This window comes from Dama dama, chromosome 6 (assembly GCF_033118175.1).
Source record: "Dama dama isolate Ldn47 chromosome 6, ASM3311817v1, whole genome shotgun sequence".
In the NCBI taxonomy this organism is placed as follows: domain Eukaryota; kingdom Metazoa; phylum Chordata; class Mammalia; order Artiodactyla; family Cervidae; genus Dama; species Dama dama.
The window spans coordinates 25,813,841-25,839,479 of NC_083686.1; the positions used below are offsets into that span (position 1 = coordinate 25,813,841).

The window sequence follows — 25,639 nt, forward strand, 5'->3', positions numbered from 1 at the left end:
CTGTTCCCCTCCACCTACTCAACTTTATCTTCAATTAGTTGGTAGTATTTAAGCACACTCAAGACTTTAAGGATAAATTGTCACTAATGTAGGCATAATGTCAGATTATTTTTGCTCTGCTATTAGTGCTAAGTTAATTTTCACACTTTTGATCTTTATTTTAGAGCCGTGTTTTCAAACCAATAACATATATTGGTTATGGTTATCAAAAACCAAGTGAAAATTTTAAAGTGTTTTTTAAAATTACAAAATTAATTATACTCTTTTTAATACTCAATAAATAGTTTACAGGTGGTGGTATGAATTGATATGCAGTATTTTTTTTCCCTTAGACCCACACTTCTTTTTGTATTATCCCTTCCCCCGCCCCGCCCCAAAGATGGGATTTGTAGCATTCTAGAATTTACTATTTCTCCCAGCAGTCTTGATTCCAGCTTGTGATTCATCTATCCCAGTATATCACATTGTGTCCTCTGCATATAAATTAAATAAGCAGAGTGACAGTATACAGCTTTATGTTCCTTTCCCAATTTTGAACCAGTCTATTGTTCCGTGTCCAGTTCTGTTAATAACTTACTTCTTGACCTGCATGCAGGTTCCTTGGGAGACTTGTTTAGGTGATCTGGTACTCCTATCTCTGAAAGAACTTCCCACAGTTTGCTATGATCCACACAGTCAAAGGCTTTCTTGTAGTCTATGAAGCAGAAGTGGATGCTTTAGTGGAATTCTCTTGGTTTTTTCTATGATCCAACGAAATGTTGGCAATCTGATCTCAGGTTCCTCTGCGCCTTTTCTAAATCTAGCTTGTACATCTGTAAGTTTTCGGTTCATGTACTGTTGAAGCCTAGCTGAAGGATTTTGAGCAGTAAGTTGCTAGCATGTGAAATGAGTGCGATTGTGTCATAGTTTGAACATCTTTGGCATTGCCTTTTTTTTGGGATTGGAGTGAAAACTGATCTTTTCCAGTCCTGTGGCCACTGCTTTTTCCAAATTTGCTGACACATTGAGTGCATCACTTTAACAGCATCATCTTTTAGGATTTGAAATAGCTGAACTGGAATTCTATCACATCCACTAGCTTTGTTCGTAGTGATGCTTCCTCAGACCCAGTTGACTTACACCCCAAGATGTCTGTCTCTAGGTGGGTGATCACACCATCGTGGTTATCAGAGTCATTAAGACCTTTTTGTATACTTGTTCTGTGTTTTCTTGCCACCTCTTCTTAATCTCTTTTGGTTCTGTTGGGTCGTTACCATTTCTGTCCTTTATCGTTCCCATTATTGCATGAAATGTTCCCTTGGTATCTCTGATTTTCCTGGAGGGATCTCTTCTTGCTGTTATTCAGTGGCTCAGTGGTGTCCAATTCTTGGCGACCCCATAGACTACACACCAGGCTTCCCTGTCCTTCACTGTTTCCCAGAGTTTGCTCAAACTATGTCCATTGAGTTGGTGATGTGATCCAACCATCTCATCCTCTGTCGTCCCCTTCTCCTGCCACCTTCAATCTTTCCCAGCATCAGGGTCTTTTCAAATGAGTTGGCTGTTCACATTAGGTGGCCAAAGTATTGAAGCTTCAGCATCAGTCCTTCCAATGAATATTCAGGGTTGATTTCCTTTAGGATGGGCTGGTTTGATCTCCTTGCAGTCCAAGGAGCTCTCAAGAGTCCTCTCCAGCACAACAGTTCAAAGGCATCAATTCTTCGGCGCTCAGTCTTCTTTATTGTTCAGCTCTGACATCGGTACATGAGTACTGGAAAAACCATAGCTTTGACGATACGGAACTTTGTTGGCGAAGTAATATCTGTGCTTTTTAATACACTGTCTAGGCTTGTCATAGCCTTTCTTCCAAGGAGCAAGCATCTTTTAATTTCATGGCTGCAGTCACCGTCTGCAGTGATTTTGGAGCCCAAGAAAATAAAGTCTGTCACTGTTTCCATTGTTTCCCCATCTATTTGGAATTAAGTGATGGGACCTGATGCCATGAGTTTTAAGCCAGCTTTTTCACTGTTTGACCTTCATCAAGAGCGTCTTGAGTTCCTCTTAGCTTTCTACTGTTAGAGTGGTATCATCAGCATATCTGAGGTTTATATTTCTTCCAGCAATCTTGATTGACAAGGGCATTTCATATGATGTACTCTTCATAGAAGTTAGAAAAGCAGGGTGACAATATACAGCCTTGATGTACTCTCCCAGTTTTGAACCAGTCTCTTGTTCCATGTCCGATTCTACCTCTTGTTCTTGAACTGCATACAGGTTTCTCAGGAGGCAGATAGGTGGTCTGATATTCCTGTCTCTTGAAGAATTTTCCATGGTTTGTTGTGATCCACACATTCAAAGGCTTTAGCATAGTCAGTGAAGCAGAAGTAGATATTTTTCTGGAATTCTCTTGCTTTTTCTATGATCTAGCAGATTTTGGCAATTTGATCTCTGGTTCCTCTGACTTTTCTAAATTCAGTTTGTACGTCTGGAAATTCTCAGTTCACATTCTGTTGAAACCAGCTTCCCCATACTGAAAGAAGTCTAGCTTCTTTCCCATTCTGTTGTTTTGCTCTGTTTCTTTGCATTGTTCACCTAAGAAGCCCTTCTTATCTCTCCTTGCTATTCTTTGGAACTCTGCATTCATTTGGGTATATCTTTCCCTTTCTCCCTTGCCCTTCCCTTCTCTTCTTTCCTCAGCTGTTTGTAAAGCCTCCTCAGACAACCACTTTGCCTTCTTGCATTTCTTTTTCCTTAGGATGGTTTTGGCCACTGCCTCCTCTACAGTGTCATGAACCTCCATCCTTATCTTCAGGCACTCTCTACCATATCTAATCCCTTGAATCTGCTTGTCACCTCTGCTGTATATTTATAAGAAATTTGATTTAGGTCATACCTGAATGTCTAGTGGTTTTCCCTACTTTGTTCAATTTATGTCTGAATTTTGGAATAAGGGGCTTATGATCTGAGTGAGCCTCAGTTTGTTCAGGTCTTGTTTTTACTGGCTGTACAGACCTTCTCCATCTTCAGCTGCAAAGAACATAATCGATCTGATTTCAGTATTGACCATCTGGTGATGTTCATGTGTAGAGTCTTCTTTTGTATTGTTGGTAACGGTGTTTGCTATGACTAGTGTTCACTGGACAAAACTCTGTTAGCCTTTGCCGTGCTTCATTTTGTACTCCAAGGCCAAATTTACCTGTTATTCCTGTACCTCCTGACATCTTATTTTTGCATTCCAGTCCCGTATGATGAAAAGGACATCTTTTTGGGTGTTGTAGATCTTCATAGAACTGGTCAACTTGAGCTTTTTCAGCATCAGTATTTGGATCATAAATTTGGATTACTGTGATATTGAATGGTTACCTTGAAAGTGAACCAAGATCATTCTGTCGTTTTTGATGTTGCACCCAAGTACTGTATTTCAGACTCTTGTTGAAGGTGTTGTAGATCTTCATAGAACTGGTCAACTTGAGCTTTTTCAGCATCAGTATTTGGATCATAAATTTGGATTACTGTGATATTGAATGGTTACCTTGAAAGTGAACCAAGATCATTCTGTCGTTTTTGATGTTGCACCCAAGTACTGTATTTCAGACTCTTGTTGACCGTGAGGGCTACTCCTTTTCTTCTAAGGGGTTCTTTCCCACAGTAGTATATAAAATGGTCATCTGAATTAAATTCAGCCATTCTTGTCCATTTTAGTTCACTGATCCTGAGATGTTGATATTCAGTCTTGTCCTCTTCTGCTTGACCACATCCAATTTACCTTGATTTGTGGACCTAACATTCCAGGTTCCTGTGCAATAATAATGCTCAAAATTCTCCAAACCAGGCTTCATAAGCACATGAACTGTGAATTTCCAGATGTTCAAGCTGGATTTGGAAAAGGCCAAGGAACCAGAGATCAAATTGCCAACATCCACTGGATCATTGAAAAAGCAAGAGAGTTCCAGAAAAACATCTACTTTTGCTTTATTGACTATGCCAAAGCCTCTGACTGTGTGGATCACAACAAACTGTGGAAAATCCTGAAAGAGATGGAAATACCAGACCACCTTATATGCCCCCGGAGAAATCTGTATGCGGGTCAAGGAGCAGTAGTTAGAACTGGACATGGAACAGCAGACTGGTTCCAAATTGGGAGAGGAGTACATCAAGACTGTATTTTGTCACCCTGCTTTTTTAACTTATATGCAGAGTATATCATGAGAAATGCTGGACTGGATGAAGCACAAGCTGGAATCAGGATTGCCGGGAGAAATACCAATAACCTTGGAAACACAGATGACACCATCCTTATGGCAGAAAGTGAAGAACTAAAGAGCTTCTTGATGAAAGTGAAAGAGGAGAGTGAAATAGTTGGCTTAAAACTCATTATTCAGAAAACTAAGATCATGGCATCTGGTCCCATCACTTCATGACAAATAGATGGGGAAACAATGGAAACAGTGAGAGACTTTATCTTTTTGGGCTCCAAAATCCCTGCAGATGGTGATTGCAGCCATGAAATTAAAAGATGCTTGCTCCTTGGAAGACAAGTTATGATCAACCTAGATAGTATCCTAAAAAGCTTTAATAATGTCTCATTAAAAAGGAGACGTTACTTTACCAACAAAAGTATCTAGTCAAAGCTGTGGTTTTTCCAGTAGTCATGTATGAATGTGAGAGTTGGACTATAAAGAAAGCTGAGCGCCTGCAAGAGTTGATGCTTTTGAACTGTGGTGTTGGAGAAGACTCTTGAGAGTCCCTTGGTCTGCAAGGAGATTCAACCAGTCCATCCTAAAGGAAATCAGTCCTGAATATTCATTGGAGGGACTGATGTTGAAACTGAAACTCCAATACTTTGGCCAGCTGATGTGAAGAACTGACTCATTGGAAAAGACCCTGATGCTGGGAAAGATTGAAGGTGGGAGGAGAAGGGGATGACAGAGGATGAGATGGTTGGATGGCATCATCGACGTGATGGACATGAGTTTGAGTAGGCTCCGGGAGTTGGTGATTGACAGGGAAGCCTGGCGTACTGCAGTCCATGGGATCTCAAAGGGAAGCCTGGCGTACTGCAGTCCATGGGATCTCAAAGAGTCGGACACCACTGAGCAACTGAACTGAATATTCCAAGTTCCTATCCAGTCTTGTTCTTTACAGCATCAGTCTTTACCTTCACCACCAGACACATCCAGAGCTGAGCATCATTTTCTGCTTTGGCCCAGCAGCTTTATTCTTTCTGAAGGTATTAGTAATTGCGCTTCATTCTTCCCTAGTAGCATATCAAACACTTTCTGACCTGGGGGCGTCCTCTGGTGTCATACCTTTTTGCCTTTTCATACTCTTCAGGGTTTCTCGTGGCAAGAAATCTGCAGTGGGTTTCCATTCCCTCCTCCAGTGGATCGTGTTTTGTCAGAACTCTCTTGCTATGAACAGGGCTTGGCTTATAGCTTCATTGAGTTAGGCAGGCCCCTTCACCAGGAGAAGGCAGTGATACATGAAGGGGAGCATTAACTTTATCTTTGAGTAATATTTTGGAAACTCATTTATGTTGTTGCATTTTGCGTGCTAAGTCACTTTAGTTGTGTCTGACTCTTTGTGACCCTATAAATGTAGCCTGCCAGGCTCCTCTGTCCATGGGATTTTCCAGGCTAGAAGAATGGGCTGCCAACCCAGGGATGGAACCCATGTCTCTTAGGTCTGCTGCATTGGCAGGCAGATCTTTACCACTAGTGCTGCCGGCATATTATCAGTAAATTGTTTTTATTGCCAAGTAGTATTTGATTATTTGAATTTACCACAGTTTGTTCATTCACCTAGCTAATGATCATTTAGTTGTTTCCAGGTTTTGAGTGTTAATAAAGCTGCTACAAACAACATACAGGTCTCTGTGTAGACATATGCTTAATTTCTTTTGCATAAATATCTAGGAATGGAATTGCTGGGGAATATGAGGCATGTATGTTTACTTTTATGAGAAACTGCCATACTGTTCTCTAAAGCGACTACCTTTTTTCAATTCCTACCAACTTTCCTATCCTTGCAAGCACTCAGTATTTTTAGATTTTGATGTTAGCGTTATTAAAGGTATTTAGTGCTATGTCATTATGGTTTTAACTTCAATTAAAAGAAAAGTATTTATTGGCTTTGCTGGGTCTTGTGCTTTTCTCTACATGCAGCAAGTGGGCACTGCTCATTGTGGTACCTTCTCTCTTGTGGAGCGTGGGTTCTAGAGCATAGACTCAATAGTTGTGGCGCATGGGCTTAACCCGCCAGGCACCTCTGTCAATGGGGATTCTCCAGGCAAGGATACTGGAGTGGTTTGCCATGCCCTCCTCCAGGGGATCTTCCCAACCCAGGGATCAAATCCAGGTCTCCTCCATTACAGGCGAATTCTTTACTACTGTCTGAGCCACCAGGGAAGCTGAAAAATACTTGAGTGGGTAGCGTATCTCTTTTCCAGGGAAACTTCCTGACCCAGGGATCGAACCAGGGTCTTCTGCACTGCAGGAGGATTCTTTACCAGCTGAGCTACCAGGGTTGCAACTAAGGGCTGGGGCAGCTAAAAGAAAAAAAAAAAAAAAAAACTAGAATATAAAAGATTGGCTTTCAAAATGTTTTGAAATTACATGATTAATGACTTAATTATTTTTTCACTAGCATTCCCACATTGCATCAGATGGTAAATAAAACACCTGCAATGTAGGAGACCCAGGTTTGATCTCTTGGTCGGGGAAGATCCCCTGAAGAGGGGAACGGCCACCCACTCCAGTATTCTTGCCTAGAGAATTCCATGGACAGAGGAGCCTGGCCAGTTACAGTCCATGGGGTTGCAAACAGTCGGAGACAACTGAGAAGCAAATAAACAATTGTCATAACACTATGTAAGTTTGTGTACAGCAAGATGATTTGACTTACATACATTATGAAATGATTATCAATAAGTGTTTGTCCATCCTCTCATACAGATAAGAAATTACAGGAATAGAAAGAAAAAGTTTGTGATGTGACCTCTTTGGATTTACTGTCTTAACAGCTTTCATATATAACATAGAGCAGTGTTAATAACATATTTATCATGTACATTACATCCCTCATAGCACTTTTAGAAGCTATTGAAATACCTTTGTATTTTGGTAGGCTCCTTCTCTTAAGAGTGTTTTGTTTTGTTTTTTTTTGGCCTTGCTTTGTGGCATGTACAATCTTAGTTCCTTGACCAGGGATGAAACCCCTGCCCTTGGCAGTGGAAGCGTGAAGTCATAACCACTGGACCACCAGGGAATTCCCTTTAGAAGTCTTCAGTATCACAGGTTTGTTCAACAATCTTTTTTAATCCCCGTAAGTACAAAGTAATGGTAGATGCTGCAAAGAATCTCTTAAGCATCTGCTGGAAGCATAACACTGCCAGGCTTCCGTTTAGCATTAACTTAAAGAATCTTCCAAACAGGAGAGGGTTATGCCTGTGCTCATGCACACATTACTGGGACTAAACATGTTAATAAAAAGAGCCAAAGATGACGCATGTAGTACTTAGAAGAAGAAATGATTAGTCCTGCCTGAGGGACCTAGCTAAGAAAGCCAGGTAGGGTTGGACTAGGATCTTGAGTATGTTTTCGAAAAGCCCATGAGGGAGAATTGATGGTTTTAAAGAGATGGTCATTCCCTAAATATTTTCTCTTTTATTAATAGCTCTGACTTGGAATACTCACTTCATCTTCTGCATGCCAGATTTCTATTCCTGTTCCAGTTCAAGTGGTACATCCTTTGTGGTAGGGCTATAGCATTTATCACATTAGATAATTGCATTTAGGAATTCTATCTCCTGCTGGACTTGAAATTTCTTTGGAGCAGCAGATCAAGTCTGTCATATTCACCTCCCTTTTTCCTTGCATAGTTTCTGGCCCTTAGGTAGTATGTATTTAATAAAGATTGAATGAATTTGTATTGTCTCAACCTATTTATCCAGCTGGTGTTGAATGAAGTAAGACAGTAGCCTAGAGTATGAAAATTGCAAGTTCTGGGAAAGATGCTAAGTGGTATGATATTCTCGCTTATTCAGTCAGTCGTGTCTGACTCTTTGCAACCCCATGGACTGTAGCTCACCGGGCTCCTTTGTCCCTAGGTTTCTCCAGTCAAGAATACTCGAGTGGGTTGCCATTTTCTCCAGGGGATGCTCCCAACCAAGGGATTGAACCCAAGTCTCTTGCATTGCAGGTGGATTCTTTACCATCTGAGCCACCAAGAGCATAGAATTTGTTTAGAGAAGTGAGAAGTGTAGTGGAAGGTTCATTTGAAATGTTGGTTAGGGCTGTGTATGTCAGCCTGGATTCCTGTGGAAGGCATAATACTTCAAACTGAATGCAGGTGTTTGAATTTTATGTGTACAACGAATGCTACACATGATAGAAAAGTTTGGAAGACTCTTTTTTTCTTTAATGAGGGCGTTACAGTTAGAAAAGTTATTTCTTTATTTTTGGTCGTGGTGGATCTTTGTTGCTGTGTGTGGGCTTTCTCTGTTGGAGTGAGCAGGTGCTGCCCTTCCTTGTGCTCAGGCTTCTAACTGAGGTGGCTTCTCATTGCTGAGCACCTGCTCTAGGCGCGGGGGCTCAGCAGTTGTCGTGCATGGGCCTAGTTGCTCCACGGCGTGTGGAATCCTCAGAACAGGGATCTCACCCCTGTCCCCTGCATTGGCAGGCGAATTCCCATCCACTGTACCAGTTTGGAAGGGGTGTCCCAGTTTGGAAGGCTTTTGAGAAAGAACTGAAAGAGTCTGAATTTAGTGAGAAACAGAAAGGATGGGACAAATTCCAAGAGATTTTTGAGTTGTCAAGATTTTAGTTTTAAGCTTTTTAAAGAGGGCAAGTCACTTAGGACTGAGCTTTCAAGCAAGAAAGGTGGTGGCATCATTAACAGAAACAAGGAAACTGCTTTATCTGTATAAGGGAGAGTGTATGTATGTATTGGTTTACTTACGAGATCATGTGTGCGTATTTAGCAAGGGGTTAAGATGTTAAATTTGAATTCTGGCAGAGACTACATACACATTTAGGTAAATCTGGGAGCTGAAGCTGTTTGATGATCAGAAATTACCATATTAGAAGACAGACTTTGAGAACTTTGCACTTTGATGAGAAGGAAAGTTGCCTCATGGTAAAACTCTAGAAGAGTTAGGAGGAGGTGAGCATCAGTGGTGATGCAGACTGGTAGAAGACTGAGGTCACTGGATTTTTGAGAATCATGACATTCTAGAGAATTATGTTTAACGGAGAACTTGGATTATAATATTGAAGAGGGGAATAGATAAAGGGAAAACTAAGAGATGCACGGTTAGTAATTTAGGTCAGAATATGATTAATAGAATGCAGAGTGCATGATAGCTCCTTGGAAGAAAAGTTATGACCAACCTAGACAGCATATTAAAAAGCAGAGACATTACTTGGCCAATAAAGGTCCATCTAGTCAAAGCTATGGTTTTTCCAGTAGCCATATATGGACATGAGAGTTGGACTCCAAAGAAAGCTGAGTGCTGAAGAATTGGTGCTTTTGAACTGTGGTGTTGGAGAAGACTCTTTGAGAGTCCCTTGGACTGCAAGGAGATCCAACCAGTCCATCCTAAAGGATATCAGTCCTGAATATTCATTGGAAGGGCTCATGCTGAAGCTGAAACTCCAATACTTTGGCCACCTGATGTGAAGAACTGACTCATTGGGAAAGATCCTGATGCTGGGAAAGATTGAAGGTGGGAGGAAGGAGAAGGGGATGACAGAGGATGAGATGGTTGGATGGTATCACCGACTCAATGGACATAAGTTTGAGTAGGCTCCGGGAGTTGGTGATGGACAGGGAGGCCTGGTGTGCTGCAGTCTGTGGGGTCACAAAGAGTCAGACACAACTGAGTGACTGCACTGAACTGAGTGCATGATAAAGTACTTTGAGAATGCAGGGGAAAGACAGGAACGAATAAAAAGATGTCTGAAGATACACAGGAGTTACAGGCAGAGTTAGTGAATGACCTCTGAGGTAGTTGAGGTTCTGTTAAATAGTATGGAAAGCCAGATGTAATCAGGTTGGTAGCTTGATGAATAAATAGGGTGATACTGCTTTTAACTGACAGGAAAAGAGTACCTTTTACACTGTACATTACAGTGTGACAACAGTCTCCACATGTTCATGTGTTTTGGGAGAAAGTAGGACTTTATAGGGGAATTTGACATTTTGAAAAAAGGTGTTAGATGATAATTGCTCTTTGAAGCTGATTTGAGGCTAACAACCTTCTGAAGATTCTTTTTGTACATAAGTATTCTTAAATCTTGGCTATCTTTGTTGAACTATATAGTCTTGTAGGCTTGACTAAAGATCACTTCTTAATTTGTGAGTTGAGAAATCGCCGTCTCAACAGGCTGAGACTTTCGTGGCCTTCGGGAAACCCTTTCCTTACTTTCATGTTCAGCGTTTTATTTTATAAACAAACGTAAGTGGAAGGACCCAAATTCCGTAAATCTCTTGCCTGTGACTTGGGTTCTTTCCTGTGAATGCATTTCCCCACTCCCACTCCAGGAGAGAAAGCTGAAAGAGGGCAGTTGTTTGTGTAAGTGTGTTAGTCACTCAGTCGTGCCCAACTCTTTGTGACCCCATGGATTGCAGCCCACCAGGCTCCTGTATCCATGAGATTTTCCGGACAAGAATACTGGAGTGGGCTGCCATTTCCTTCTCCAGGGCATCTTGCCGAACCAGGGATTGAACCTGGGTCTCCTGCGCTGCAGGCAGATTCTTACTGACTGAGCTACAAAGGAAGCCCTTGTAGCTTCCCTTGTTGTTTGTGTAGAATACATGAATTAATCTGTTGTTAAAAGTAGAGTGAGGTTGCTTTCCATACCCCTCCCCCCATACTTTTTACTTTCTGGTTAATGTAGTTGATTTCCCATCAGTCAATTATATTTTAGCCCTCTAAATTGAGTGCATTTAAGTCAGTGTATTTAATTGGAACACCGTCCTCTATGTAACATCTTCATTTCATCTACTCCCTGTGGGAGTCTCCCTGTAACTTTTAGAAACTGGACTCTGCACAGCTTCTTAGGTATAGCTGTTTGTTTAGGCTTTCACCAGGTTAGCACTGCTTTATCTCATTCCCCATTCAAAATTCACTTTTCAGGTTATCTCTTTTTGAATAAATGTAATTTATTGGGTAATCAAGTAAAAAGTTGCCCCCACTGCCAGTTTCCTTGCCTGTCTCTCTGATATAAATTGATGATCCCCGGCTTCATGGCCATCAACTTCAGTGACTGTAAAGGTAGTGGGCAATGTGAAACCTCTCTTGAACTTTGTTACAAAAACTCCAGTGTATTTTGACCTTTCTTTGATATTGATTTGTGTGATACTTTTTTTTTTTCACTTTCGTTGTACATAGGTGACAGAAATTCCAGGTGAATTGTGTACTTTATAGATGTGTTGGAAAATGGGGATAAGTAACAAAGTCTCACTGAAGAAAATCTGGAAGTAGAGAAGAAAAAAAGGGAAAAATGAGAATCCCCAAACTCAGAAACAATACCTAATAGTGTTTTTTGTCATTGACCTTTGAACAAAACTGTTTTGTACATAATATTTTATTCAGAGGGTAAGTTAGTATCTTGCCACAGCTTAAAATCAGTTGTTAACAGTAGTTTTAAATGTGCATAATTTCCACGTTTTTGTTGTTTTATAAAATTTTACTATATAAGTCTCCTGTTCCTCAATCTCGCCTATCATTCTTAATAAAAACACTGTGTTTTTTTCTTCATTATTTTTTTAAGGCTGTTTACTTGCCTGTGTCTTCGTTGTGTCACAGAGGTGCTTTCCTTGAGGTGCTTGGGCTTTCTGGTTGGGGTGCATGGGCTCAGTGGTTGCAATGCCTGGGCTTAGTTGCTCTGTGACAGGTGAGATCTTAATTCTCCAACCAGGGATCAACCCCAGCCCCCTGTATTGCAAGGTGGATTCTCAAACTTTGGGCGATCAGGGGAGTCCCTGCTTCATTTCTTTAAACATGGTAAATAAGTCTCTTCATGCATCAGGATCTGTTAATCCTTATTGTTGGAGGATTTTAGGTTTGGGGGAAACTAATGGCACCTGAAATGACTCTAATTTTGCTTTGTGCATTAACTTTTTTTTTTTTAATGAGTTGATTTAATTGTAGGTGGCACAAAATTTAAGGTAGAGCAAAGATTGAAGAACAGATTGCCTGGATTCTAGGCTGGGTTTACTTTGGCCTCACTAGGATAGAAATGACTAAGGGAGAACTGAAGGGATAAGCCACTGTGAACATTTCATTTCTTGAATGTGCCATGGGCTCCAAGACAGCACTTTATTCTAGCTTATTTGTTGTTGTTTAGTTGCGAAGTCATGTCCAACTCTCTTGTGACCCCATGGACTGTAACCCGCCAGGCCCCTCTGTTCATGGGGTTTGGATTTCCCAGACAAGAATACTGGAGTGGGTTGCCATTTCCTTCTCCAGTGGATCTTCCTGGCCCAGGGATTGAACCCACTACTCCTGCATTGGCACATGGATTTTTTACCACTGAGCCACCAGGGAAGCCTTTTCTTCTAGCTATAGGTGGCAAAAAAATTTTATGGAAGAGAATGCAAGTGTTTAAACAGCAGTGGAAGTAATGATTACCATCATCTGAGGCATAAGGAACAGCTTTTTGCCAGATTTCCAAATTCTGCCTGTGGCCCGGGGCGCCTTCCGCATGGCCTTCGCTTTCAGCTCCTGCAGCTTCTCTGCACCTCTTTTTGTTACTGCTTCAGAGCTTCACCTTCTCATCTCCTTTGCCTGTTTCTTCGGCTGCTTCAAGGACTTCTTGCCACTGCCCCTCCCCCCAGACCCTGGCACTGGAAGCAGTTAGGCATTATATAAAAATATGTTTTTTTAATATCGACTGAGTTTCAAGACAATCGCAAAAGGAGAAACAGGGAACCTAATACAGCATTATGTAAAAATTGAGTTGGGAGTCACCAGGATTAATTTAATAGAGTTTTATCTGTAGGCTCCTTTATGGCTGGTATCTGATTATTAAAAAGCATCACAGTTTTAGTGATAATTGTGGGCTATCTTTGTGAAATTTTTTAAAGGGGACCTACTTTGAGGGAATTCCCTGGCAGTCCAGTGGTTAGGGGCTTCCCTAGTGGCTCAGAGGTTAAAGCGTCTGCCTGCAATGCGGGAGACCTGGGTTTGATCCCTGGGTCGGGAAGATCCCCTGGAGAAGGAACTGGCAACCCACCCCAGTATTCTTGCCTGGAGAATCCCATGGACGCAGAAGCCTGGTGGGCTACAGTCCACAGGGTCGCAAGGAGTCGGACGCGACTTCACTTGCACTTTTCCAGTGGTTAGGACTTCTTGCTTTCACTGCTGAGGGCATGAGTTCTGATCCTTGACAGGGAGCTAAGATCCAGCAAGTTTAGTGCAGCAAAAAAACCCACGTTGAAGTTTATTTGTTAACAGGAATTTAAACTGCATCTTGATTTGCTCAGTAGTTTCACACACACAAACGTGTGTATATACGTGTATTTAAACTAGTGATACTCATATTTTCTCTTTTTTCCTCCCATTTCTCTTAATTCCTAGTGTTATGACTTTTACTGTTTGGAGGGTTTAGACATAAATTATTTACTTTAAATGATGAAAGGTTATGTTTCTATTTTTATTTTTACTGGTTTATCTTTGAGAGTTGGGGCTGAGAGGTACGTTTAGGTTGCACCTAACCCATTCTGTTCCCTGTTTGCTTGTCTGTATTCCATGATAGATTATAAACTCCGAGGGCTAGAGTCCTGTTCACTGAGGTATCCCACTTTATATGAACAGTGTCTGACATGTAGTTAGATAATTAATAGCAAGAAAGGTTGAAAAGACATACACTAAATGTGAAACACCATTATCTGAGTAGAGTATTGCTGATTTTTAATGGTAATTATTATGATTTTGAAACAGTGAAATTAATCCCTAGAAGGCGAGAGTATTATATAAAGAAGACAAAAGCTATTACTGTCTATAAGTGTAATCTCCCAAGTCCTGAGTTGTGCCCTCTGCCTAGTTTTCAAAATAAACCATTAGAATCTAAGAATGTAGGAGATAATGTTTGCCAAAGGAAAAATACACTGTGAGTAAAAAGACTTTATTATGGTGTCACCTAGTCTGAGACAGCACTGGACTTGCCTCTTCGCCTTGTATTGAGACATAGGGAGATCAAGAAAGAGAGACAGAGAGACGAAGAGGAAATGGCAAATGTTGGAGGTTGTAAGTGGTTATTGGGAATTTATTATTTTACTGTTACTTTTTAATACGTGATTTTATTTTCATTTGAATGGCTAAGAAAATTTGCTTCATAGTATTTAACAAAGATGACTTTTAAGAGTTATTATTCTTATGTTTGCTTCCCTAGTATTTGACATTGTGCAGCAAAGAAATGGTTATGGAGAAGCCCAGTCCGCTGCTTGTAGGGCGGGAGTTTGTGAGGCAATATTATACTTTGCTGAATAAAGCTCCAGAATATTTACACAGGTAAATTTTAATTGGATTATTTACTATTTTTATTTACTTTTATTTTCTTGAATATGACTACATATAAATTTTGTCTTTCCTGTCTCCTCACGTCCTGACAAGTATCTTTACAAAGCTCATCCAATAGTTTAACAATCTGATGGCATAAAACCCATCTTTTTCAAGTTTCCTCCTTGAATGAAATCCACAGTAAGAAAAACACTCCTTATCAGATCCTATTATATAACACATTCACATCTGTACACACACATACACAATTACATGGTCTGGTATTTTATGTTTCTTTTTTTTTTTAACCACAGACTTGACCAACTAATGGGTTCTAGTCTTGATTGAAATCACAGGTTAAGTTTCGTTTGGTTTTTGTGTGGTTTTTAAAAGTTCTCTGTAGCAGCGTTAGGAAATGAATCAGTTAATTGATTTCATTTGTGAAAATTCCTTCAGATTGATTCACAAGAAAATATTCCTTTGTGAGACGGCAAGAGTAGCCTTGTTTACTATTTTGGCAAGACATGTATATGAGCTTATTTTTTTTCCGGATACTGAAATGAAATTGATTTATATTATGGGTAGTATTTATAGTTTTTGTTCTACCCGGTGTATTTTTTAGTAGGTCGAAGATAAGTGAGACCTTTGTAAGGATTAGGCTTTGCCGGCGTTTGCTGTAGAACACACTAGCCAGATGAGTTAGGATAAGTGTGTCATTGCCACGTCGCCTGGGAAAGACTGTTAAAGGACTTTTTAGATACAGGTTCTCTTTATAAATGTGCTGGGCATTCTAAAGTTCTGTTTTGCATTGTGCCCTGCCATTGTTAAACATGTGTGTAATAGTCCCTATATTATTCCAGGAGACATTTTAAGATAACTAACACTGCCCCCCCAAAAAAGAATCCGTACCTGTACGTTTTTCTGATTATAAAAATAAAAACTTGCCTGTTGATAGTATATGGAAGTTTGAGGGAGAATGGAATTATTAAGGCTTTTCATTATCTGAAATTTTGTCTCACAGTGTAGGTATTAGCATTTTTAACTTATTCTTTTTATAACAAGGAAGGGCAAGAGTCTCTACCATAATTTCAGGTAACAGCACAGACTTCTGTTTTATACTTAGCTTGTATAGCAGATTTCCTTATTCATAAAAAATTTAAGTTTGTTTTAAATTTTTCAGTTACTATCACTGTAGTGCATATCCTTACACGTGCAGTTTTGGGCATCTTTCTAGTTGTTTTCTTAGGATAACTTCCTAGAAAATAGAATTGTTAAGTCAAAGGTATGATTTCCTCTAAAGCTTTTCCTATGCACACTTAACAGCCAAATTGTCCAAATGAAAACTGTATACATGCTTGCCAGTAGTACATGAGAGAGAACAGTGTAAAACATTAAAAAAAAAAAAATACGGGTAGTGGTTAAAAGCCTGGGTCTGGAGCAAGCTGCTCTGACTTGGTAGGTGTGTAACATTTGAGTTAATTTAACCTTTTCTGAACTTCAGTTTGTTCATTTAGATAACAGCGCTTATGTTAGTCCTGAGGTTGTTAGGAGACTAGAATGAATCACTACATGTGTAGTGCACTGAGAAAGTTGTTTGTCATAGAGGAAGTCTTCCATGTTTTATTGCAATAGGAGCTGAGTTCTCCTTATGAAAAAATTAATTTTGCATATTTGATAACTTTAATTTAGGAAGATCTCCTAGTTGCTTTATGTAATACCAGAGAAGCACTAATTTATCATGTACTTAAGAGCAGTATAAAAATATTGAGAAATTAGATGCTAAAATAATATATATATATATATATATTTAAACTTGATCTCTGAATTATTTCAATTAAGTCTAAACTTTTAACCTTAGCCTTTGGAATTAGTAGTCATTTGGAACTCTTAGTAGAATGAGTGTTAAATAGTATCTGATTCCAAACAGATCTAAATAACGTAAGTTTTTACATTTGACAAAAATGGGTAAATAAACAGCAGCATCGGTATTTAGAATATATTTTGAATGTCTCATTTTCCCACTTAACAGCATATAGATACAGTAAGATGAGAATAGCTAAAGACAGTATAACTAATAGCCGGGCAAACTAAAAATTCTATGTCATTGCTCATTTAATCCTGACAGTACCTCTGTGGAGAAGTTAACTCTTGTTCCATGTTACCAAGGAAAGTGAACTTGAAGACTGTAAGTCTCAAGGTTACACAGCTAATCAGTGACAGAGCCAGACCTGGAAACTAACTCTGCTTAATACCAGGACTCCACTCCCTCTTAGACTTCTTTCTATTCATAACTGAATGTTAATCATTATCAATGCTTTCATAGGTTTTATGGCAGGAATTCTTCCTATGTCCATGGTGGAGTAGATGCTAGTGGAAAGCCCCAGGAGGCTGTCTATGGCCAAAATGTAAGTGTCAATTTCATATACATTTAAGATTATTTTAACTGATTTAAACTTACTTGAACTTGTTTAAGTTAAGATTATTTTAAGTTAAGTTAGAGATTTGGAAAATAGCCTTCTTGTGCCCATGGATTTCTTCTTGAGTGTGATCAGTTAGCTATGCTAAAATTTATGTTACAATACTTGTCAAATGTGCTTTGAGTTCTTATAAACATTGATTTTTGTAGGAAGCACAGTGTTAACACTGGCATGGATACAAAAGAGAAAATGGGACATTTTTATATCACTGGTGTATTTTATACCTGAAACAGTTGAGACCGTGTATAATATTTATAGAAATGTGGGCTAAACCTTATGTTACAGGAATGAATAGAAGTATATTTCTTATGACTTTGTAGAGGATGTGGGATTTCAGCTAGTCTCTGAATTATAGGATTGGCTTTACCAAACAAGAGGAAATTGAAAGAAGAAATGCAGACAAGCAGTAAAGTAAAACCACGTGTGAGGTCGTGCAGTAGTCAACATGGTTTATGGAACATGGGTCTGTCAGTAATGCATAGCATGGTGGAATGGATTCAAATGAGGCAGAGAGATTAAGTAGTTAGTATTCTAGAGTTGTGAGGAAATTGGTGGAAGTCTGTAGTATTGAATAGGTAACTTAGTGTTAAAAAGGTAATGCAATATCATGAGTTTGTATTTCCTCCCCACCTCCTAATAAAGGATATACACCACAAAGTATTATCTCTGAACTTCAGCGAATGTCATACTAAAATTCGTCATGTGGATGCTCATGCAACCTTGAGTGATGGAGTAGTGGTCCAGGTCATGGGTTTGCTGTCTAACAGTGGACAACCAGAGAGGAAGTTTATGCAAACCTTTGTTCTGGCTCCTGAAGTAAGTTTTCGTTTCAATTAATTTTCATTTATGGGACTTCATTTTGCTGTTAACTGGTTGCTTAAAGTGGCTGGTCTCCTCTCACAGGCACAGGTGTGCATGTCGCTGTTGTTGAGGAGCCTGTTGGACCCGTTCGTTTATTTGAATTTTCTGTGCTTTGACTGTTGAGCAGAAGAAATGAGATCCTGATACAAATGTGCAAATAGATGATTAAGATTACAGAAATAATATTAAAAGTGTGTTATTTAATAGTTTGAAAGTAGTCATTTCTTGAGTTTAAGTATTCTGTGATTTTCTTTATATTAACATTATAGCATGTTCAGCTTTGGAAAGTTATATTCAGTCTACATTATTTCTGTATTAAAATAAAAACTTTATTCTCTTTATGTCATACCACATTTATGGGTATTTAATGGAGTATTTGGATTTTTTTTTATAGGGATCTGTTCCAAATAAGTTTTATGTTCACAATGATATGTTTCGTTATGAAGATGAAGTATTTGGTGATTCTGAACCAGAACTTGATGAAGGTGAGATATCTTGAGATTTCAAGATACAAGGGTTTTGTTGGTATCAGTATTCTTTAATGACATGGAAAGTGTGAAACTTACAGAAATTTGACTCTCTGAGTCAAAGCCCCTTTTCTCCTTTTTGTTCTTTTTTTTTGTTTAAAAAACAGATGTTCTTTATATGAAATTTTATAAAAATCATACACAGAAGTGAAAAAAAAAAACTCCCTCAATCTCATTCTATATAGATAACCAAGAATTTGGTGCCTACTACAAAATTTTGTTGTTTTCTATACCGATTAATACTTTCCTAAACGTGGAAGTAGCTGACTCAAAGCTAGGCCTTTTTTTCATCTAGTGTGTCTTTGTTGGCTGTTGATATTTTTTTGTCTATAGCAGAATTATTTAATCTTCTGTTGATATACATCAGCTTGTTTCTGATTCTCTGTCATTATTGCTTCATTGAATTAATATGACAAAGGAAACTGAGTTATGACTTTAATAGCATTTTTTCCTACCCTTTCCTTTTCTTACTAATAGATCTTTTTAAAAAATAGCATAATTCCAAACTTCATCTTGCTTGCTCTTTTTTAAGAGAACAAGGAATATTAAGTGCCTTTGTACTTTCAAGAAATAACGCTATTTTTAAACTATTTATGATTTCTTTGAACATTAAAAATACATATATGAAACTGTGTATTAAGCCTCTTAAAAAGAGATGTGGTGTATTATGTGTTGTCAGAATCAGAAGATGAAGTAGAGGAAGAACAAGAGGAAAGACAACCGTCTCCAGAACCTGTGCAGGAGAATGCTAACAGTGGTTACTATGAAGCTCACCCTGTGACGTAAGAATAGTGCTTGCAAGGCCAGATTTGGCCTAAACTATCCATATCATGTAGTTGCAAGTGGTTTTTGTTCCTAGAATTGTTGCTGAAAGTAAATTCTTGATAAAGCTATGTAGCCAGTGCCTGAGTATTTACCATGTATATGCAAGAAATTTGGAAAGCATTCTTACATTTAATTCAAAAATTGAAAATGGTTTGGCCTAAAACCCATCACTTACTGATAATGTATACTGTTTGAGACAATGCAGATTTAAGCATTTTATTTTTTAACTAATGAGTTTTCCTTATAGTTAGTGATCAAGTAAACATGTTTAGTAATCCAGTTTTTACATTTAGGTTAGAGAAAGGCTGCTTGAGAGTATTGTTCCTTCTGCCTTCTGGTTCTTAGTGAACTTTGCTTCAAAACGGTGTATATTATTCGTTCTGCCCATTAATTAGAGAAATGCTGAATTTTCTCCTAGTTGAGTTGATCATTTCACTCCTACTGAAAAGTGAACAAAATATTTTATTGTAGTAATGGCATAGAGGAGCCTTTAGAAGAATCCTCGCATGAACCTGAACCTGAGCCAGAATCTGAAACAAAGACTGAAGAGCTGAAACCGCCAGTGGAGGAGAAGAACTTGGAGGAGTTAGAGGAGAAGTCTGCTTCTCCTCCGCCTGCTGAACCTGTTTCTCTGCCACAGGAACCACCAAAGGTTAGATCCGAGGAGCTCTTTAGGCCCGTAACATCACGCTTCCATACGGTGCCATTAATGAAGCATGACCTTTGTTCTGCTATGTTAATTGTTGAATAGTAAACTATGCTTTTTTTTATGTGTACGAAAGAAGCTGTGGGGTTTTTTTGGTAATTCTGAGGATATCGTATTTCACCCCCTAAAAAACACCCCTCAGAATAAAATTTAAGATTTGATTTTTATCTGTGTGCAGTGTTTAGTACCATACATGAAATTATTCAAGTCCATGTAATAAAGCCGAGAGTTGCTCTTCCATTCTGTATTAAATCCTCTACACACGGATGCAGACAGGAGTCATGCAGTTTCCCAACTTAAAACAAATTGGCCTATTGTTAAAACAAGTGATACGTGTGCTATTTCTGGTTTAAATGGGAACAGTTTCCTTACTACACCAAACTGTCTTGGAAAGATGAGTGATACCCATAGTGTTCGTTTAAACCTACCTAAACCATTTTTTATTTTTCTGTAAAGTAGGTATATTTGGGTAGTGAGAGGAGATTGCTTGTTCTATTTGTGAATGTCTGTTAAAGTTTCCAGCTAGTACTCTCTTCTTTCCTGTCCTTCCTCTCTCCCCTTAGCGCCATCACATACCTTATCTTCCCCCCAAAAGGGGAAAGAAATTGATTCTATTAGGTTCTTATTTTTCTAGCATGTGTAGTTGTTAGTGGTTTTGCTTACCACTTGCTCATCTACTTAGAGCATATAGGAACTTGCTTGTGGATTTATTTAGTAGTTCAGACAAAACAGTCATAATCTTGCATAATGAAAATTTGAAACCTGGCACATAGACTGGCATGTGTGTGTGTGCCTTTCTTTTTAGGAGTCCTCCAATATAGAGCAATAGTTCAGAAATGAAAAGAAAATATATATTTGGAAGTTTCCCTATAGGAATGTTGGTGGTTTTCCATGATTAGTAGTCTAGGTTTGTTGCATTTCCTGCAGGCTTTCTCCTGGGCTTCAGTGACCAGTAAAAACCTGCCTCCTAGTGGCACTGTTTCTTCCTCTGGAATTCCACCCCATGTTAAAGCACCAGTCTCACAGGTAACCGATCTGTGAACACATTGGATTGTATCCTTGTTACATTGCCAATTGCTTATCTTTTTCATACTTTTTAAAATGAGTCAATCAGAAATTATGGATTAAATATACAAAAAAATTGTATTAAATGTCAGTTGCACCCACTTTAAATGCCAGATCTCCATTCATCATCTACATAGGTGGTATTTGGGGGTATGGGTGTGTGAAATACAGATTTAGTTAGTTTTAACAATATATATTGTCATTTAAAAGCCTTCTTAAAATAACCAAAAAACTCCTTTTTATAAGTTTAAAATTTCATTTAGCAAAAATATTTTAGGGAAGAAATTTGAAAGCCACAAAGTAGTATGGCATTATAAAGAATCATTGTTTTTTTTTTTTTTTTTTTTTTAAACAGAAAACTAAAAACAAAAATGCACTGCCTAAGCTCTCAGTCTGTAAGTGGTTCATACTGTTTAATTGAAGCCTGTACCAACTTATGACTGTAGTGTTCACCTTAACTGATCATTCTAGTATTCTGCCTTTTGTCTGTTTGTCATCTTACCCACCTCAGAGCTTTCAAAAACATTGAAAAATAAAGACGCTGGCTACCTAATGTGTTCATTAGACATACTTTAGAGTTAACCAAATTCTAAAGTAAATAGGCACAGTTAAAGGGTGTCCAGTACTTCTCCTACATTTTGAGTCAAGCTTCATTCCAGTATAAAATTTACGTGTAAAATGGTTAGTGCACATAAAATTGTGTTTATACACCTCTTTTTGTGTTCTGAACATTGAAACTGTGAGATTTCAAAAGTAGCTAGGAATTACTAGGCAGTCTACCTGGTGTTGGTACACATAATTAGCTATGTAATAGAATACATGGCCTTGTGGTAGCTTTTCTTTTCTTTTTTTTCCAGCTAGATATTCAGGTAATACTGAGTAATTACTTCAGATCACAAACTAGAAGTCTGTCTTAATGAAGAAAATTAATTTGCCAAATACTGATTGTACTTTGCTACCCATTTGAAGATTCAATAAGTGATTTTCTGAATTTTCTTTTGGAATTCTTAGTTTCTTACCAGATTTGTGTTTGGAATCTTTTGGATTATTACTTGAATTTCAGAGAGTTGGCTACATTTATTTTAAACTTACTGCTAGTTAAAAGTTAGAGTAACTAATGCCTATTACGCCTTTAGTATGGGCATCACACATTGTGCAAAGCACTTATTTATTCTTACCTAGTCCCTGTAGGAACTAATTATTCCTGTTTCACAGACAAGTAAATTGAGACCTCGAGTACTTCACCGAAGGTCAGACAGCTATATAAATAAAATAGTAGGGCTTCAAATTCATGCAGTTGGATACCCATGCAAACCTGTAGGTTTCTTCAGCCGTTGGAGGGTAATGTATCTGTTTACATCAAAGAAGAAGAGTGTTTACATCAAAGAAGAGGAGTGCTATATCTAAGTCATGTCTATATGTTACATTATATTAGATCCTAGCCTCTTGTCTAGAGAAATAAAATTTTAAGTTGAAAAAAAAAAGGGTAAGAGACTGGATTGTGTTTTAATAACCTATCTCCTTATTCAGACAAAATTTTAAACATTTATAATTTAAACTTTAAAATACTTTCTAATCTCCTGAAGCTGTATAGAATGGATTCATAATTGTTTTCCTCTTGATTTAATAAACGTTCAGTTTTGTCACTTTGGTATAATATCCATTTCCTTAACACTTTGAGCATAGATTATTAATAAAAGGCTTCCCAGGTGGCGCTAGTAGTAAAGAACCCGCCTGCCAATGCAGGAGACATAAGAGATGCGGGTTCGATCCCTGGGTCAGGAAGATCCTTTGGAGGAGGAAATGGCAACCAACTCCAGTATTCTTGCATGGAGAATGCCATGGACAGAGGAGCCTGGTGGGTCCCAGTCCATGGGGTTGCAAAAAGTCGGATATAACTGAAGCGACTTAGCACACATTAATAGAAGGAGAATTAAATCTAATTCCAAAGTATTGGTAGGCATTAATTTAGAAGTAGTTAATTTATTTTCGTGGCAGATTTGTTGGAAGTGGATTAGTTCATTTAAGTAGCTTTGTTTGGTTGAAGTACACATTAGTTGTGGTTTTACCTGCTGTTACTGAGTTGATTGATGGTTTCATTTTTATTTCATATTATGTTTGCTTTCATTTGTGGAATTTGTCATGTGAGCACACTTTGTGGTTGTGTGGAATTAATTTTCAGGCCCTGAAGGTTGTACATGGTTGTCTTAGTTACTTTATCTCCTTGGAGCAAGAAGTTTTCATGAAATTAATCCTGAAGAATTGTAAGTGCAAAGCTGGCTTAATTGACATATATTGAAAGAAATATTGATAAAATTTTTTTGTCTCATATTTTTCTTGTACTGGCATCATCAAGTATCTAAAAAGTTGCTAAATTCTCATATGGGTTATTTGTAAGATGTTGAAACTTATTTAAACTTGTGTTTTTAATATTAAATCCTTAAAGGATAGTAACTTTTTTGTTTTGCTACTTGTTTATTTTTGTTTCATTAATCTTTTGAAAAGAATCTGAATCAGTCAGCTAGAATTCTTTTTCTTGGATTGAATAAATTGAGGTTTTTCTAGATATTTAAATTAAAAAGTGTGATTTGCTATTTTTGTTCTTTAAGTACTAGCTTCATCAAACTTTAGAAAATATCTGTTCTTTAATAAGGTTTTATATTCATACTGTTCGAGTTGTGCTTTTAGGCCCTGCCCTCCTCAGTTGAAATTTCTAAATAGCTGCCTTTTCCAGGCATCACATTTTCCGTCAAATTGTTATGTAGTCTTAAATTCTAAATACAGATAGCAGTGGTCTCAGGGCTGTGGTGTTGGTTCCCTGGTCAGGCTAGAACATTCTCCTACATGTTTTGAATTAGAGAACCAAATATAATTTAATTTTAAATGAACAATTAGTTACTGAACTTCTGTGTCTAATAGCACTGTACTTGGTACTTTTTCTGGTGTAGAAATAAGATATGGTCCTTGTAGGAATAAATACACATAAATAATTGAAATACCTGAAAGAGTTAGACATCGAAAATTTTTTTTTAGCTAGCAAAACTCTAGAACATGGGAAACAACTTCATTTTGAGAGAAGTAGGAAATCTAGAAGAAAAATAACTGAGTGAGACAGGCAAATTTATTAAAGACTGATAGGATAGAAGATAATATACCTTCTGGTTACAGCGGGTGAAACTATAAATTGTTTTTGAAAGAAACAGCTCTTTGTATCAAAATTTGTCCTTGCAAATTATAGTATCCTAGTTATATAAACTATGAAAGAGTTTGAGCCACTTTTGGGCTGAGGTACTCAGAGGTGGTCAACCATAAAGATAGCTAGTTTTTTGACTTGAGGACACATTCTCCATATTCCTGCTGAGTGTTTTCAGCATTCTTTGAAGGTGCATATGTTTTCTCTCTTCTTTGGATCATAAGTATTTGGGTAATAGACTACCTGAAGAAGCTGGAAATACTGAAAATGCCATGTATGAAGGAAAAGGTAATAGATGTAGCTGTCATTTTGTTTTTAATATAGTTATTTAATTACATGTGTTTTATTTAGTAGTTAGTAGAAACTTGGAGGGTAACTTAAAATGATCTATTACTTCTCCTGCCACCCCCAAGAAACAGTTAAGAAACATTGTTGGGGTCAGTCCTTAAATAAATGCATATCTCTCTCATAAGGAAGAACAACAGGGAGCTAAAGGACTTCTTTGACTGTTTTGAGATGCTATAAACACGTTTCCTGTATTGTTTTTTGTGTACATCTTAACTTTAAGGTAGTATTTTTAGGTGCCAGAGTATACTAAATTTTATATTTTGAATTACCAAAATATTGATTTAAAAAATTATTCGTGATATCACTGAGCACTAAATTTGAAGGGCAGCAAACTAGATAATTAGAAGTATGTATCATATATTCTTGTCTTCCAAAGATAAAGACAGCTTTTTATTTTGTATATGTATTCACATGAAATGGCTCATCTTGCATTTTTTTACTTTTTTAGCAGTATCTTTTATACTGTCTCAATGTGGATGTAACTTTATTGAAAAAATATGGTTGTAAAAAACAGCTTATTATGAATTATAACCTAGAGTGAGAAAACAAAATTTACTCTACAGTCCTAGATTGGTACAGAATATCTTTATAAAAATTTATGTTTCACATATGTAGGAGATACATTAAAAATGTTCTAGACTTAATGTTACCATAATGCCTGCTGGTGACTTGGTGTTGTTGCTTTAGTTTGGTTGTTTTTCTCCTGTGGAATGTGTTTCTTTATAATGTATTTTTTTCCCTTGTATTTTAGCCGAGAGTGGAAGCTAAACCAGAAGTTCAATCTCAGCCACCTCGTGTGCGTGAGCAACGACCTAGAGAACGACCTGGTTTCCCTCCTAGAGGACCAAGACCAGGTGAGTCAGCCCCTCCTGTGATCTTCAGCAGTTAGCATGTGAAAAGTTAGAGAAAACTGAACTGAAAAAATTTTTAAAAATTATAATGTATTTTATATGCAAATCCTTTTAGTACCAAGTTGTTTAAAGGCTGAGGTAACCTGATATATACACAGCCTGGGTAAAACAACTAACTTTGAGGGGGAAATTAGTTGACATGCCATAGAGACATAGATTTTAAAAATAATAAGAGAATTTTGAGACACGTTTTCTTTGGTTATTGTCACTGGTTCTAAGAATTCAAAACCGAGCTGCCAATAAC

The 25,639-nt window shown here is 37.9% G+C and overlaps 1 protein-coding gene across 2 annotated transcripts in view; it reads left to right on the plus strand.

Annotated features, from left to right (window-relative positions):
• Positions 1-25,639, plus strand: part of G3BP2 (G3BP stress granule assembly factor 2) — a 36,603-nt gene that overhangs the window by 4,561 nt on the left and 6,403 nt on the right. Inside the window, exons 2-9 of one of the 2 annotated variants that reach the window (XM_061145774.1) lie at positions 14,376-14,494; positions 16,806-16,887; positions 17,602-17,775; positions 18,215-18,305; positions 19,027-19,129; positions 19,644-19,824; positions 20,806-20,904; positions 25,236-25,338. In XM_061145774.1, the coding sequence (XP_061001757.1) occupies positions 14,400-14,494; positions 16,806-16,887; positions 17,602-17,775; positions 18,215-18,305; positions 19,027-19,129; positions 19,644-19,824; positions 20,806-20,904; positions 25,236-25,338 (928 nt within the window). In that variant the 5' untranslated portion in view covers positions 14,376-14,399. The remainder of the gene's footprint in view (positions 1-14,375; positions 14,495-16,805; positions 16,888-17,601; positions 17,776-18,214; positions 18,306-19,026; positions 19,130-19,643; positions 19,825-20,805; positions 20,905-25,235; positions 25,339-25,639) is intronic. The other variant, XM_061145775.1, reaches the window with a different exon arrangement.